At 39.8% G+C, this 17,946-nt stretch overlaps 1 protein-coding gene across 2 annotated transcripts in view; it reads right to left on the minus strand.

Annotated features, from left to right (window-relative positions):
* The window catches only part of ITGB6 (integrin subunit beta 6), a 91,342-nt gene that overhangs the window by 33,084 nt on the left and 40,312 nt on the right, over window positions 1–17,946 (minus strand). The window contains exons 1-8 of one of the 2 annotated variants that reach the window (XM_087881971.1): window positions 16,652–16,725; window positions 16,411–16,487; window positions 15,829–15,908; window positions 7,441–7,645; window positions 4,572–4,818; window positions 3,097–3,262; window positions 2,316–2,477; window positions 476–571 (exon numbers count right to left, since the gene is read on the minus strand). In XM_087881971.1, the coding sequence (XP_087738097.1) occupies window positions 476–571; window positions 2,316–2,477; window positions 3,097–3,262; window positions 4,572–4,818; window positions 7,441–7,645; window positions 15,829–15,908; window positions 16,411–16,471 (1,017 nt within the window). In that variant the 5' untranslated portion in view covers window positions 16,472–16,487; window positions 16,652–16,725. Of the gene's footprint in view, window positions 1–475; window positions 572–2,315; window positions 2,478–3,096; window positions 3,263–4,571; window positions 4,819–7,440; window positions 7,646–15,828; window positions 15,909–16,410; window positions 16,488–16,651; window positions 16,726–17,946 lie in introns of those variants that run through there. The other variant, XM_034426061.3, reaches the window with a different exon arrangement.

Below are 17,946 nucleotides of genomic sequence, written 5' to 3' on the forward strand. Positions count from 1 at the left end.
AATGTACGCTCCTCAGTGTAAAAAAAAAAAGCCCGCCAAATTTTTCAATGGATACCAGAAGACAGACACTAACTAAATGATGTACTACTGGAGCCAAATATGGTGTCATAACCAAGCACCCACACCAAGGGCCATTGCAGAAACCTCCACAGTGTCCAAACTGACTGGGTCTCTAGCTGAAATGGAAATAATGTTGTGCCGAGATGAACCAGCCTTGGCGTTGGCTCCTCAATCTTGATATCCACCAGGATAGTAGCCTTCACCGCAACTCAACGGGGGCAGGGCTACGGCCAGTGCTGCCAAATCTTTTGTAGTTTCCAAGGGTTCAGTTCAGCCCCAGTAATTCTTGAACTTCAGGCAACAAACAGTATGGCCCAACTTCAAATAATCTCAGTCCCTTCACCCCAAAGCATTTTTCAAACACCATCTTAAATGGCCAATCTAAGAAGAATGTGAAAAGATTTGGAGATCTTACCTGATATAAATGAACTTGTTTCTTGGTGACTGCAAAAATTAATAGTATGTTGTTTTGCACAATCTTCTCTATCAATTGTCCTAAAGTTGGGTATTCCTGAGAAAATAAAAATGGAAAATCGATCTTTACATCAACTTTAAATTCAAAAATAACTTACTGGTACATGGTAAGCACCTGGACAGTGCCAGATGAAAGGTTCACATATTGGGTGCAGACAGGGCACAGTAGGTTAATCAAAGCATAGATCCTCCATAATACCTTCTTTCACCTTGCTAGAAGAAAGATATTAGAAATTAAACAAAGGCTACCCTTCCTTTATGGAAAATGTAAGTTCATGTTTAAGAAAAGCATCTAATCCTTTTGGAAAAACACTGAGATTTCTATTAAGGAAGACATCAATCTCAAAGCTTCCTACAGGTTCTTATTAGGGAGTTTTAATGTCTGGACTCCTGGGAACAAGTCCTCTTGATAGTAGCCCAATCCTCTATAGCAGGGGTGTCCAACTAGTATGGCTGGCTGGGGAATTCTCGGAGGTGAAATCCTCAAGTCTTAAAGTTCCCAAGTCTGGACACTCCTGCTCTATAGCCAGCATCTACAGATAAGGATGACCTTCATTCCTATCAGGGTTCTGGAAAGCAATGAAGAATTGGATTTTTGTGGATGGGAATGTAGGAATTGAATAGAATCCTGATTATTGCTTTTGAGTAAATGGCACCTTGTGGTGGGATAAGGCTGAACAAATTGCTGATTATTTGGTGATGTTTTTGTCTTGTTACATATTGTGTCTTTTACCTTCATACAGTATGGAATTAAAAGGCTTTGATGGGAGTGATATGGAAGCTTAACAAATAAATAAATACAGCTGTGTAGATAGAAAGGCAGGGAGCAATACCTTATTTGGAGTTCATCTGCATCAGACAAACAAAATTATGAAGCCCAGGGGATAGAATTGAGGAAAGGCTGCATTCAGCACTTTCACACTTTCACAAATTTGGGGTGCTCATTGAAAAAGATTGTGTTCCTCCATCACACTTGGATAAGCATCCACACTGGAGCAAGAAATGACTTATGTTGAGGGGTCTTCAACAAATAATAAAATGAGTTTTTATAAAAACATTCTTTAAAACCCTGAGAAAATCATTGAGAAGCGGACCTTCTATGCAAATGAATATGTATTGAAGGATTATAAAAATAGAGCAAGAAGTACAGTATAGGACATCCCCAAGTTTAAGAATGCATGATACAAGAATGGAGTTAGAAGCCATCTCAATTTGATACAACAAGATGATGCTTTTTAAACTAGATTTGGAATGCCTCTTATTTAGAAAATTAATGTCTCTGTAGTGGTAAAAGACTTTATTGCTTTCCATTCTCCTGAAGACAGGAGATATCCCTAACCCTGCATGAAGTACAGTTCTGTGGTAAAAGGGTAATTTTATTCTAATTCATCTGAAAATGGCCTTGTACAAATTATATTTTCTCTGTTCATTTTAGAATACTTTAAAAGGCTGAGGTGGTGCAGTTAGAGTGCAGTACTGCAGGCTACTTCTGCTGTCTGCTGATTTCCAGCAGTTTGGCAGTTCAAGTCCCACAGGCTCAAGGTTGACTCAGCCTTCCATCCTTCCAAGATGGGTAAAATGAGGACCCAGATTGTTGGGGGCAATATGCTGGCTCTGTAAACCGTTTAGAGAGGGCTGTAAAAGCACTATGAAGCGGTATATAAGTCTAAGTGCTATTGCTATAATGCATGGAGTTATACAAATGCAATTTCTAACATGATTAAATGTACAAGACTAGAGAATGGGAAAGGATTGAATAAAATAAAATAAAAAGCAATTACCAAAACAGTTGACATGGAATATTCATTCTGTTGATCCAAGTGGCATTTTCCATCATTTGGAATAACTATTCCTGCTAATTTACTATCCATCCCAAAATGAGAATCAGCATCACTCACAAACACTAACAGATGTAATGAATCATTTCTCCAGCCAATTTTTTCCTGTAGTAAAACATTAATAAGTGATGACAGGGAAGATGGGATAAAGCAATATATGCAATATTTTGGTATCACATGCAGAAATATGAAATATGATTTATCTTGTTCTGATGATTAAAAACATGCCAAGCTCTAATCTATAAAAGGATGAAAATTAGTATTCGAAAGAACTATCAGAGACAAATCATAAGATTTTGCTGCCTGAGGTGAAGTAGCAAATACCACACCTCAGTGAAACTTGTACAGCAATTAAGCTCAACCATATTATCTGAGTACTTGAGGTAAAGTATAATAAGTTATATACATAATTAGCAATTCAGAATATTATTTATTGGCTTTAAAAGGCTGCACAACTCTATAAGACTCTGGGTGGCATACAGCTTTTAGAGAAAAAGTAAAAATACAATCCACGTAATCTGCAAAAGGTAATTCTTTAAACAGATGAAATCCTACAGTTTAACACCCACTCTAACCCAAGAGTTGGGGGAACAGCCAGGTTTTTAAACTTTTTTTGAACATCATGAAGTACTTTCATATGGGATGTTCTGATCTAAAGTAAAGCTAGCAATAACAGTCTTCATTTACTCCAAATCAACATGAAACACAGATATAGTTTCTTTACCTTACAAACAGTTGCCTGCATAATTGCATCAAATCCTCCTTCTGGAGTATCTAAATTTGCACTGATTTTCTGTTTTTTCACAATTTCATTGAATCTTTCTGCATCGTTTGTCAACGACAGAACATGCTTGTATCCAAATGTTGGCAAACAATCAAATGGGACATTTCTGTAAAGTAAAATGCTTATGTGCTTATAAATGACGATGGAGGTCACATTAAAAAGCTTTAGGGTTGAGGGGCATTTGGTATGGCCAAATGTAGTATTCAGCAGTATGATCTTCAGATGGATTATAGTATACAGTATATCTGTGATGGCGAACCTATGGTATGCGTGCCGGAAGTGGCACACAGGGCCATTTCTCCGGGCACACAAGCCATCGCCCATTGCTCTTGTGGGTTCTGGCATGCCAGCCAGCTGGTCTTCACGCACACAGGAGTGCTGAAAACTGGAAGAGCAGTTGCCCGGTGTGCATGTGCTAGCTGGGCGGCTGCTCTTCCAGTTTCCAGCATGAGCATGTGCACCAGCCCCCTGGCCTTCTGGTTTCTGGCACACATGCATGTGTGAAGACCAGCTGATATTAGATAACCGTTTGTCTGAAGTGGTGTAGGGTTTCCTGCCTAAGCAGGGGGTTGGATTAGGAGACCTCCAAGGTCCCTTCCAACTCTATTATTCTGTTATTCCTTGTCAGATCAGAAAGTGGACTGTAGTTTCCTGTTTATTGAGATCAGTGGGATCCAGTGGGAACCAGAATAATTCTACAGCTGTAGCTTTGTATTCCTATTGTAGCTTTGAGTATGTTGAGGAATTCAATAAACCTTGTTAGTTCATAGACTCTGGAATGCCCCGTCAACATGTTCCACCGGAATTTCTCAGTGCCTCATGGAGTAGCTTGGTGCTGCATCTGATAAGTTTTCAGTTGCCCTTTCAAGGAGCACAGCATCCTTAGCTTAATTGCCAGAAATCTAGATAATCACCATCCCTACCCTTCCATAAATGAATAGCTTCTGGACAAACTGAAATAAATAATTATTATCCAGACCAGATTCTCTGGAATCTAGGCTAGAGACCATCCTAAGCGGAAAGTACTTGAATGATTAAAGCAGGACTGGAGACCCCATAAGGCCAATGTATCTGATCCATCAAAGCTTTCTGCAATCTTGAAGTTTTGGAAAGGATAATGAAAGGTGGGTCTAGAGTGTTGCCTTGAAGAGGGTTGATTTAGTATGCATTTTTTGTGTGCATAAGTTTGGGGTGGGGTGGGAATGGGATGGTTCTGGTTCCATGAAAGGGCTACTGGAGGTGACTTCTCACTTTCAGCAGTCCCTGACCTGTCTCCTGGGGTGGGGGGTGGGAAATCCCCTATTCCTGTATGAAAACAATGAATTTATCAAACTGCATTTAAGGAGAAACATCTCACTTAAATTCAAACCATATTTCTAAAGAGTCAGAAGAAATGTTTAAACTTTTCTACCAACCGGCAAGGATTCTTCAGATCTTCCGTCAGAGTATTGATGAATGGTAAAACTGGTTTTTCAACAAAAGACCCGAAGCCCATCTGAAAGTTACTTGTGAGTTTAGACATTTCTTTGGACAAAGTAGACCCCAGTTCCTTTATGGTTTTCAGATCATCATCCATAGAAGCTGAAAGGTCCATGAGGTAGTAGAGATCAACTGGATAATCTTCAGTCTGACGAACATTGATCTGTATCGTTTCTTCATTTCCTTGTGGAGCCAAAGGGAAAACAGAAAACTAATCAAACCACTGTGGTTAAAAGGGGAAAGAGGAAGTACAAGTATTGACTGGGCCGCTTTATTCTCCATGCTGCATGGTGTTATTCTGTGACAAAGAATATCTTAGCAGTAGCATTAACTCTTTTAATAATTAATTGTCTGATATGGATAGTGAAAAACATCTGCAAAGTATAATTGCACAATATGCTTTATGGACAGACTACTACAAGAAACAACAAATTAAAAGTTGGAATGACTAGCTTGGTAAAAAAAAATAAAACACCTGTCTTCCCCATCCCATTGGCCAGGAAGACTTCCTTGCTGTAGAAAACTTCCTTACTGTAAACTTTCTTACTGTAGAGTCCCCACGCGGCCCATTTTGGATGCAGGTAAGTGCAGGGCATGTGCGGAGGCTCGGGGAGGGTGATAAATGGGCCTACCGGAAGTTCGGGAAAGCCGGAAATGGGCCCGTTTCTGGCCTCCAGAGGACGTCTGGAGCCTGGGGAGGCTGTTTTCACCCTCCTGGAGACTTGAGAAAAGCCTCCAGAGCCTGGGGAGGGCAAAAATGCCTGCCCCCATGGTGCAGGTGGAAGACTAGGCCACGCCCATCACGCCCACGCCCACCCAGCAACCGGGCAGAGAACCCCTTGCTAAAAAATTTTAAGCCCACCCCTGACTGTATTTGATCTAATACTTTATGTTATTGGCAAAGTTCAATGCTACTAACTACTGTCACACAATAATCTTTGTGGCATTTCTTATCTGTCATGCACATCTTCAGGGGAACACCTGAGTGACAGAAGTGTACACATGTGATTCATTAATACTACATTAAATACAATAGATGTGTATATATTTAATGTTAAACTAGTTAAATATTATCTTGGTACTCCCTAAATTCAAATACTAACATAAATCCTATTGAAAACTATTTTCTGGTCAAGTAGTTAATGGTTTCCTCCATGTGGCACATAAAAACATTATACTCTGGTAACAGCTTTTAAAAGTTGCTGGAATGGAGCTGGTAGGGAATTCAGTGGCCATCTTTGTTTTATGAAATTCACACCTTGTCTTATGTTCCTTTTTACCCACACTGCCTCTCAGTGCTCTGGGGCTCCCATACTCAGTTTGCCTTATGGTTGCCTTATGGTCAGTTTGCCTTAACTACCATCAGGATTAGAAATTATTTATCCAAGAAATAAGGATCCCTGAACTCAGATTAGCAAGATTTCTTAGGAGTTAGAGTGACAACACAAGTGTTCAGTGAATAACATTATTTTCAAATAATAAATCCATATATCCTGTTCAAGAGAGCCAGTTTGCTGTAATGTTGAATACATTGGCTAGAAACTGGGAGGCCCTGAGTTCTAGTCCCCCCACCTTGGGCATAAAGCTAGCTGGGTGACCTTGGGTCAGTCATTCTTTCTCAGCCTTAGAAATATATCATCTATCTTCCTTCCTTCCTTCCTTCCTTCCTTCCTTCCTTCCTTCCTTCCTTCCTTCCTTCCTTCCTTCCTTCCTTCCCTCCCTCCCTCCCTCCCTCCCTCCCTCCCTCCCTCTTTCCTTCCTTCCTTCCTTCCTTCCTTCCTTCCTTCCTTCCTTCCTTCCTTCCTTCCTTTCTTCCTTCCTTCCTTCCTTTCCTTCCTTCCTTCCTTCCTTCCTATCATCTGCCTATCTCCCTCATATCTGGATATTATGATGCTTAACAACCATTCACATTTATGAAGGTCACAGAATGAGTGCTTTACCGCCGTCATAAATAGTTGTGCCACTCCCCGCCACCCCCTCCCCCCCCATGGTTCACAAGTCAACATGTTGGGTATTAGGCAGCATGGGCAATTATGTGTCTTCCATGGAGTGCATATATTATACCTCTGCTTCATGAGCTGTATTGGTTAACAGTTTCCTTGTGAGTCCAATTCAAGGTGCACTTTTTAAAACAACAACAACAATAATTTAATGAGATTGAGTAATGTTAGCAAAGTACGAGAACATCACTTATTGAGAAATTATTTGAAAGGCAGAGAGTCTCTTTTGGAGAAAAAGCATTAGTAAATTGTTTCTGCTTTCACCAATTACTATTTCCCCTGCTACAAATCTGTATATTTCTCAAATCTATTCATCAAATGTGCTGCAATCATAGCTAAACAAATAACCTATCGGGACTGAAGTAGCATTATAATATGTTCAGATGATAGATATTTGCTTGTAAGTTATGATGGATTCTATTGTTCTGTGCCATATTAATATTGCAGTAGGAAAAAAGGAAATTGCTAAAGCTATTGTGAACAAAATATTAACTTTACAGAAATGGTTCGGTGTCTCATACAGCCTCAGGTGTCACTTGATTAAAAAAAAATCCCCAGGTGTTTACTCAGAAATAGATTTCCTAAGTTGAACAAAGCTTACTCTCTAGTAAATAAATTCAGATATCTCCTTTCAAATCCTTACTGTATTTTTTGTACCCAAATTGTGCATTGACTTTATTGCCATGGCTTTTTCTAAATTCTTACAATTCATCAAGATTGAGGCAGTTCACAAATAAATAAATAAATAGATAAATAACCAGACTATTTAAAAAAGTTTTATAGATATGATGATGATGTAACTTACCTGGTCTCAGGAAAATAGTTATCTTTTGAGGAGAAATCTGAGTAACTTTTGAACCATTTATTTGTGGCCCATCACTCAGGGGCTTGTTTTCATGGATCTCTACTTTGGAAATGGGAAATTCAATTAAATTCAGATGGCATCCTTCTGAAATAAGCTTTTCAAGAGTGTCACACCTTTTATGAATTTCAGATGGATCAGTAAAATTCTACAAAGGAGTGGAAGAACAAAAAACAAACCGAGTAAAATACAAAATAGTTTAAATTAAATGATGGCTCTTATTATAAAGGGTATACAATAATGCTTTTCCATGAGATGCATCACGTTAGATGAGTATGTACTTGAGAGCATGGGACAATGTGAAGGTGGATCATGTTGAAATTATCTTAATTTATAAATTGGTATATAGGTAGTCCTCAATTTATGAGCACAATTGAGCCCAATTGTTGCTAAGCGAGACATTTGTTAAATGAGTTTTTCCCCATTTTATGACCTTTCTTGCCACAGTTGTTAAGCGAATCACTGAAGTTTTTTGGTTCGTAACACAGTTGCTCAGTAAATCTGGATTCCCCATTGATTTAACTTGCAAAAGGGGATCACATGACTGCAGGACACTGTAACCATCATAAGTATGAATCAGTTGCCAAGCATCTGAATTTTGATCGCGTGCCATCGTAAGTGTAAAAAAAAGGTTACAAGTCACTTTCTTCAGTGCTGTTGTAACTTTGAACAGTCACTAAACGAACCGTTGTAAGTCGAGAACCACATGTAGTTCTAAGTGGCCTTTATTAATCATGTAAATGTGTGAGAACAAAGAAATAATTCTTGCAACGTGCATACAATGATATTTCATCATTGTGTTTTGGGACTTTCGTTGGGTTTCCTCCAGGGGTGAAATGCTCCTGATTTGGACTGGATTTCCCGATCCGGTAGTGATGGCGGCGGGTGGTTCGGACAACCAGTAGCAAAAATCCCTGTGCCCCCCCCCCCGCCCAGCTGAGCTGCTCCATCATCAGAGGCTTTTTTTTTTTTACTTTTAAAAGCATTTTTTCTACAACCTCTTCTGACGAAAAAATGCTTTTAAAAGTAAAAAAAAAAAAGCCTCTGATGATCGGGCGGCTCAGCTGGTATCTCAGAGGCTTTTCAAAGTATTGTTTTCTGCAACTTCTTGGCCGAAGAGGTGGTAAAAAAAATGCTTTGAAAAGTCTCTGACAATCTCAGCTGAGTTGCCTGATCGGCAGAGGCTTTTCAAAGCATTAGAAAAAATGCTTTGAAAAGTTAAAAAAAAAAAAGTTGGCCACGCCCACCCAGTCACGCCCACAGAACTGGTAGTAACAAATTTTACATTTCACCCCTGGTTTCCTCCCCTCTGTAGATGTAATGGGATGTGGGAATGACCTTGGAGGACCCAGGCAAGCCAGGGCAATGGTAGGATAAGAGTCTGCAAAAGAGGTCTGTGCATAGCAAGCATCCTAGTTTTTGGACTGTAAAGGTGAAGGAGTAGAAACGTAATTTCTGACTTGCCAAATTCTCTTAATGGAACCTTACAATAAAGTAGAATTAGTTTTAAAAAAAAGAAAAAAAAGGGGAGGGGTTTATGGATTGGATGTTTAGAAAGGGTAGATTGTGGAAAAAAGAAAATTATGAAGTAACACACACACACACACACACACACACACACAGAAAGAATAAAATAGAAATGTACCTATCACTGCTGTTAAGAAGATTGGAAGCCACCTCTTAATGACTTTTTCATTTTTTTTTTCATATTCTTTATTTTCTATTTTTTTTAACCTGCCAATTGCTTGTTTAATCTGAATGGGCTGGGACTAGGGAGGAAACATTCCAGGTCCATCTATTTTCTTTGTTAAGTAGAGTTTGTCAACATCACTGTGTGGATGAAGGGCATGATTATTATTAGACCCTGTCTGGTTTTGTACATGTTTTCTTGTACAAGCAAAAAATCGTAGTGTTCTGGAAGAACACTAAACCCACATCCAAAAGTAGTCCAACTATAAGCTCACATCAATTGATAATCAGATTCCTTTTAAAAGCATATACACATCATGATAACACTAACCTTGAAGTTTTATTTGTGTGTCCTTTTGGGGAAGGATGAAGGTTATTCTTCCCCCCTCCCTTCACCAATATTTTCCTACTAGGGCTGACATCCAAATATGAGTTTTCTTGGAAGTAAGCTGTTTTAAGATCCATGGAGGACAGGTTTCAGCGGTAGAAACGTGCCTCAGGCTACACAATCACAACACGGGCAGGCAAAATGTTTTTCCTATGCAAACCATACAAGCCTTTGCATGCCTTTAGGAATGAACTAAAACCAAGGATACAAACACTACGCAAACTTCAGTGAAGTGATTTTTAATGCTACCCTGGGAAGGTTATCCATGGAGTTGCTAACAGTTAACACCAAACTTGATGGCATATAATCAACGTTTTAATGATAATGATAGTCTAGGGAGATACAGAATCTTGAAAACTTGAAGAGGAATTTCCCAACCTCATTTATTTTGAGGTAATTAAGAAAGAGTCTCTCAGAATGATAAGCTATCATCTGACTTGCCTGCAGTTTCTTGTTTGTTTTGTCACCTCTCTGTTCCATTCCTTTCTCAGCCTCCCCACAATCTCTCATGCTGAGTGTGCTTCTTCCTTAATCCCCAGGTGCCTCTGTGGATGCCAAGGTCTCTGGCTACTCCTATTAAAACGGGAGGCAACCAAAGCAGAGAGAGTATGCCTGCAGCCCCTTCAAATGCCCTCTCCATTCCTGTCAAGGAACCATTCCAGATCATTCACACAAACCTGTATTTGAAGAAGAGGGGAAATTGCCACTTCCAAACTGGAATGGCTACATTGGAACATATATTATCTGCACAGTGGCTTGAGGAAGAGACAAAGTCAATGCCAGGAGGACATGTAATGTCCTTTAAAAGTGATTAATGAGCCATATTTAAGCTGCAGTTAGCAAAGTGTGAGGAAAAGCCCTAAGAAAATACCTTTAATCTCACAGGGGTTCCAGTCCCACTTTAGGCACAAAGCCAGCTGGATAACCTTGGGCCAGTCACTCTCTCTCAGCTCTAGATAAGGGGCAAGGGCAGTGGTGAAATGCTCCCGGTTCAGACCGGATCGCCTGATCCGGTAGCGAGGGCAGCGGGTGGTTCGGAGAACGGGTAGCAAAAATCCCTGCCCCCTCCCCATGCCCAGCTGAGCCGCGCAATCATCAGAGGCTTTTATTTTTTACTTTTAAAAGCATTTTTTCTACAACCTCTTCGGCTGAAAAAATGCTTTTAAAAATAAAAAAACAAGCCTCTGATGATCGCGTGGCTCAGCTGGGATCGTCAGAGGCTTTTAAAAGCATTTTTTCTACAACCTCTTCGGCTGAAGCCGTTGTAGAAAAAATGTTTTTAAAAGAAAAAAAAAGCCTCTGACAATCAGGCAACTCAGCTGGGATCGTCAGAGGCTTTTAAAAGCATTTTTTACAACCTCTTGGGCAGAAGAGGTTGTAGAGAAAATGCTTTTAAAAGGCTCTGATGATACCAGATGAGTTGCCTGATTGTCAGAGGCTGTTAAAAGCATTTTTTTACAACCTCTCCAGCTGATTTAAAAATGGTTTTAAAAGTAAAAAAAAAAAGTTGGCCACTCCCACTCAATCACATTACGACCACCACCACCAAGCCACGCCCATAGAACCTGTAGTAACAAATTTTACATTTCACTCACTGGGGCTAGGGCAAATGATTTCTGAAAACCTTGCAAAGAAAAATTCAAGGATTTGTCCATGAGTTAACATTGACTCAAAGGCAAACACACACACACACTTCTTAGGATTCTTTCTTGAACAGGGGAATTGCAGCACTATCCCATGCTTACTTACATTTATAGCATTAAGGGCTGTCTTGGCTATGGATCAGAAGAAGAAGAAAAGTTGCTCCACTGAGAAGGCATAGTGTATAAATATTTGAATAGAATATAAATATACCTTTACCAAGCTTACTTTCTCAACAACCCAATTTCTTTTAAGTCAAGATTGCCGTTGCTCCTATTCATGCTAAAAGCAAAAAAAGGGCCTGGTGGCTCAGCAGACTGATAGCATTGTGATTAACACCAGCTGTCTGCAATTACTGTAAGTTCGAATCTCCCCAGGCTCAAGGTTGACTCAGCCTTCCATCCTTTCTAAGGTAGGTGAAATGAGGACCCAGTTTGTGAGGGCAATAAGCTGACTTTGTATAAATATACAAAAGTATTAAGGCTATTGCTTAACACATTGTAAGCTGCCCTGAGTCTCCGGAGAAGGGCAGCATATAAATCAAATTTAAAAAAAAATTGTTTCTGAATTTATTCAAAATGGAAGTTGGCTTTTAGTTTTAGAAATCAGACTTTCAAAAAGGCATCAGACCAAATTGCCTACTGTTGGACTTCAAGGGAAGAAACGGAGAAGTGTGGATAGGTCTGCTAAAAGCACAGCCCAAGACAACAGTGGAATTAAGAGCCAGCAAGTACAGTAGCTCTTCATAATTCCTCTCTGGACAAGGAGATGACTTGAGATCACCTACAATTCAGTAGTGGATTTCAAAATTTTTTACTACTGGTTCTGTGGGTGTGGCTTGGTGGGCGTGGCATGGCATGGCTTGGTGGGCATGGCAGGGGAAGGATACTGTAAAATCTCCATTCCCACCCCACTCCAGGGGAAGGTTACTGCAAAATCTCCACTTCCTCCAGATCAGCTGGGACTTGGGAGGCAGAGAATAGATGGGGACAGGGCCAGTCAGAATTTTTACTACCGGTTCTCTGAACTACTCAAAATTTCTGCTACCGGTTCTCCAGAACTGGTCAGAACCTGATGAAACCCACCTCTGCTACAATTGCTCCGAACAATTGCTCCTTGCAAAGTCATTGCAAGATAGCAGTCTCTGGCAGGCTTAGAGTTCTGAGAGAATGAGAGAATAGCCATATTTTTGCTGAAACCACGGTCAGCACCTTCAAAAGAACATTTGGTTCACATATTTCCTTTTCACTTATGGAAATAGCAACAGCATTTAGGCTTATGTACAGGTAGTCCTCAACTTATGGCTATAATTGAGCCCAAGATTTATGTCGCTAAGTTAACAAAGAAATTTGTTAAGCGAGTTTTGCCCCGTTTTACAACTTTTCTTGCCACAGTTAGTAAGTGAACCATTGCAATTGTTAAGTCAATAACCCGGTTGTTAAGTGAATCTGGCTTCCCCATTGACTTTGCTTGTCAGAAGGTCACAAAAGGGGATCACAGGACCCCAGGACACTGCAACCGTCACAAATACGAACCAGTTACCAAGCATCCGAATTTTGATCACATGACCATGGGGATGCTGCAACGGTTATAAGCGTGGAAAACGATTATAAATCACCTTTTTCAGTGCTGTTGTAACTTCGAACAATCACTAAATGAACTGTTGTAAGTCAAGGACTTCCTGTACTGCCCGATAGTGCTTTACAGCACTCTCTGGGTGGTTTAAAATGAAGAAGCATTATTTGCATATTGCTCTCAACAATCTGGGTCCTCATTTTACCAACCTCGTAAGGATGGAAGGGTGAGTCAACCTTGAACTGATCAGAATCGAACTCCAGGCTATGGGCAGAGTTTGCCTGCACTACTGCATTTTAATCACTAAAGAATCAAGAAGAAGCTTCTTCAGCTCTGATAGGATGGTGGGGTATGGAAGGATTTATATTCCTTGCAGACAGCTGGTCATTTGCATCCTTTTAGAGGGTCGTTGAAGCACTTGGAGGTTTATCTGTGTCCTCAGGGTCACCTGAGTAATGCTGCTGGTTCCTGTAACCCCACTATCCTGTCAGAGCTGAAGAAGCTTCTTGGATGAGAAATGAAACATCTTTAAGCAAGTCCAGTTGCCTCCTGAAAAAGCACCTTTGGGACAAACCATGACCTGGATGACTGAGAATCTCTACAGACTTCATGGAAAAAGATGTTACTCTGGAATCTGGACATACAAAAGAAACCAACTGATGTCTTAATAATTAAAAGGATAAACAAGCAACAAACCAAGAGAGTGACCTGGATAATTTTCCTACATGGGTTGTACAAAAGAAGCTTGTTAAAATTTTGAAGAATTTTGTAAGAAGGAACAAAGAAAAAAAAAAGGAAGAAAAGAAATCAAGTTCTAAGCCATTATTTGAAAGAACATTAGATCAGGGGTGAAATGCTCCCGGTTTGGACCGGCTCGGGCAAGTAGGTAGCAATGGTGGCAGGCAGTTCGGAGAACCTGTAGCAAAAATCCCTGCCCCCGCCCCCCATGCCCAGCTGAGCCGCGCGATCATCAGAGGCTTTTTTTCTTTTAAATGCCTCTGACGAGCCAAGTTCTGACGATCCAAGCTCTGACAATCCCAGTTGAGTTGCCTGATTAGCAGAGGGTTTTTTAAAAACCCTCTGACGATCAGGCAACTCAGCTGGGATCGTCAGAGCCTTTTGAAAGCACTTTTTAACATGGTTTTACATGTAAAAAATGGTTTTAAAAGTAAAAAAAAAACTGGCCACGCCCACCCAGTCACATTATCCCACCACCACCAAGCCACGCCCACAGAACCGGTAGTAACAAATTTTAGATTTCACCACTGCATTAGATCAATAGATTATTAAAAGGAAAAGGAAGGAATATAAATTTGGTTTATTTTGATCAAGGTCAAAATAGATAGGTTGTTATCTCTGATACTCCTTAATGGACTTTTGCTGATCAGAACTAAATGATGAGGCTTTAAGGAAAGTTGATTTGAAAGTGGAGATGGGTCACATATAAATTAAACAAACAAACAAACAAATAAGAATTCATTTAGAATTAAGAGAGGGGATAGGGCATGAGGCCATATCTCATTACATCAGCTGGTCCCACCTGGTCAGGCAGGGAAAGTAAATTGCAGATCCCATCAGCCAAAGGGTTCTGAATGCCACACTAGATCTCCATAGGTGGTCTTGCCATAGAGGTAGTTCTTGACTTATGATCATTCATTTAACAACCATTTGAAGTGAGGACAGCTCTGACAAAAGTGACTTATGACGTGTCTCACACTTACGACCTTGGCAGCATCTTTGCAATCATAGTGACCATAATTCATAATAATCCAATTTATTTCCTCGTCATTGAAGTTCCTGATTTCTCCCCGCCCCCTGCCCCTCCCCCCCCGGAAAGAGGACATTCCAGACAAAGGCAAAATTGTATAAGTCAAGTTTTCCATAACTAACTGTGAGTTTCTTTCACAGGGTCAGGTTTGGGATTTACCAAAACAACAAATGCCAAATAATGGAATGTGGAAACAGGACCAAGCATGATTTCTTCATTTGAAAATTTCTGAATATAAGAAAAAGTTTTACTGTTTTCTGTAAGCACAATCAAGATTGTGTAAACATTAAGTCATATGGTTACTTAGAAACAGTCAAACCGAAGCTACTAATTTTCTGCAGTTTTGAGCATGCACAATTTCACACGGAAGCCGGTGTCTGGCACCATATTTATATCATCTCATGAGTTCTGTTTTCACTTACAAAGCAAAGGAGATGCCCCAGTCTTGCTACATGAAGCATATTCCATTCTCTATGACTTGGGCTCAAGAGAACCCAGCATATGCTTTAATCACTAGGTCAGCTGACCTGAAACAGAGGTTTCTAATTTCTTTATTGGCAGAGACAGATGTGAAAATATTAGACAATTTCTAGGCTACAGCTAATAAATCCTAAATAAGACAATGTATTTCAATGTGTGTCCCCCTGGCCTGATATTAGACTTATTTCTTCTAATTCCTTATTGCATGGTTTAATGGACGCAAGATCAGATTCAGAATATTATCTGTCTGAGAAAGATGTTCCTTCGTAGAACATCTTTTTTTGGCTGTTATGTAACTTCTCTGTACACTAGTTTTCGCCCCAATTATATCCTATTTAAATTGTCTCTTATTTCTTCCATAATATTCCTCTTTGCCCCAAACTTGTTAATTATACATATGAACAATCCTTTGAAAAGTGAGTTTGAATGTGATTAATGAGCCTGGTTAATAATCCTTAAAGCACATCACTGTGCAATTCAGGGTTGCTTTTCTTAAGCAGCTGCTAGGTCACAAATTAAAATTTTTGTTAAATGGAAAGGTGTGTAAAATGCTTTTAAGATTGCTTAGAATCAGAGTTAGGGCCTAGAGATTAAAAAGAAAAGAAAGTAATGGATATGCTAATTTCCACTGATTCTAAAGTAGGTATTTTGACCCACTCTTTGAACTACTTTTCTCCTGAAAAATGTGGCTTGGAGCAGAGAGTTCAGAATATGAATAGTATGTTATTTAGTAAACATATCATTCGTAATTATATCAAGTCATTATTTTTGTGTGTTTGAAATAATTCACCTCTTGGAAACACCAGCCGCAGCTTGGTCCAGAGAGCAAACAATCTTCACAGTTCATGGCACTCCCTGAATCACAATTTCCTACATGGCAAATCAAGGAAATGTATTAGATTAGCTCATACTTTAATTATGTCAGGTACATAACATTCTGGGCAGCGTTCTGACTTCCTCAAAGTTAGTTTGTCAGAGAATCCCGTTTTACTTGTTTGTTTGAAAAGCCCTTAGGTATTTACAGAAGAGATGGAAGCGATCGTTAAAATTTCAGTAATTAAAGAAATAAATCTTGTGGAGCAATAGTTTTAACTGGAATCACTGTTAGGCTTCATACAAGAGGATAATTAGCATAAAGCAGCTTTTAATATTATTTTTATATTAATCCTTGACCTGGTCTGTCTACCTGACACTGAATCATTCTTCATGAACTCAGACCAAAGTCCTTAAAAAAATTTTTTTGGGGGGGCTATATTTCTTTAAGATGTTTATCATAATTACAGTGATCAGATCCAGAACCACAAAATCACACAGCTCACATGAACAAATACACACTCTTAAATTTGTAATCCATATATAAAACGAGCCTTACCTTGTACATTCTTATTCCTTTGTAGAAATAGGAAAAAAATGCAGAGCAATTCAATCCCCATTCGCTTTCAGTTCTGGCTGCAGGCACAAAATATATCAAACATTAATTAAGCTCAGAAAAAGGAAAGTTCGGAAGCCGTATGGTATGGCTGAAGGTTTTCAAACTATGGAGGTTTTCGAAGACTGTAACAGAAGGCTACATTGGTATAAAGGAAACAACAACAACAAAAAAATCCTGGTACCTAAGCAGGTAGCCTGATAGATAGGCAAGCAGCATGGTTATGGAATTTAACACAGTCCTTTTACTTCCTGGTTTGCCTTATAAGGAAGAGAGGTACGCAGTGAAAGGTGGAACAATTCTCACAGGTGAAGTACTGAACTTTTTCTTTTCTTTTTCTTTTTAAGATCAGAGATTCGTTTTATAGAACTCCGAAAGGTTCGTATCTGCTGCCCATAAATATTGGAACACAATGCATGTAGTTTTCCTATGCAGGCCTATTGCTTTTTAAAGCTTAATACGTTAGCCAAACTCCCTAATTTCTTAGTTGAACTCCATTCTAGGGATTTTATTTTGAAAAGGAATCTATACGCAATCCTCATCTTCAATACGGTCATTTTAAAACATAATTGATAAAATCCTACCCAGTTTTGTGTTGTTTGCACATTGGATAGCCTTTCTTTCCATCATCCATTGTCAAAGCCATTAACAAAAATGTGGAAAAATACCAAAGCTAGGACCCAACATTGTAAAAACCAGAACAATAGAAAAATAAAAAAACACAAACCATGCACGTCCTCAATCAAGTGGAATTGTACACTTAGCTTAGTACCCATCGTGATCCAAGGCTTGGTGGAATAGCCAGGATTCTACAGGCTTCTTGAACATCATCTGGGTGGAAGTCATATGAAACTCTGGGGTGGATCCTTTTCCCAGAGGACAGGTATCTCAGCAGAGAAACCATGTTTTGGGGGTGCCAATAGACAATATTATTTATTCAAGGGGTCCTGAAGCATTCCTTCTTTCCCTGATCATACAGGATGGGCAATTGGAGATAGGCAGTTCTGTGGATAACAAGGTCCTATGACATGATTGTAACAAGCATCTTGAATTGTATCTGGAAGCCAGCTAGCAACACTGCTTGTAGAGCAGTGGTGCCTTATGCAGCTATTGAGACATGCTCATGACCGAGTGCATTGCTGCGGCTGGCTTGTAGCTGTAGCATTCAGGTGGACTCAGAGGTAGCCCCATGTAGAGCCCAAAAGATGACAAAGGGGTGAGTGGTCATTTTGAGAGCTTCCTGGAAGCTTTTCTTTCCCAGCTTCGTGATTTTGTTAGGCTGTATTCACTCTTCCTTACAGTAAAGCATATGTCCAGCCAGATTCCAGAAGGATGGCAATGGGAGTGGGCTGGTATTCAGTAGGGACTATGGTCACTGAGCACTGGATGTGTTGTCCCTCAGTTTCTTGCCTTCCTATCCATTTAGGGAAGCCAATCCTTGTTGGCTGTCACCTGCTTAGCTTTGTACAGTACACCAGA

Source organism: Pantherophis guttatus, chromosome 1 (genome assembly GCF_059756535.1).
Source record: "Pantherophis guttatus breed Tessera chromosome 1, ASM5975653v1, whole genome shotgun sequence".
Taxonomy (NCBI): domain Eukaryota; kingdom Metazoa; phylum Chordata; class Lepidosauria; order Squamata; family Colubridae; genus Pantherophis; species Pantherophis guttatus.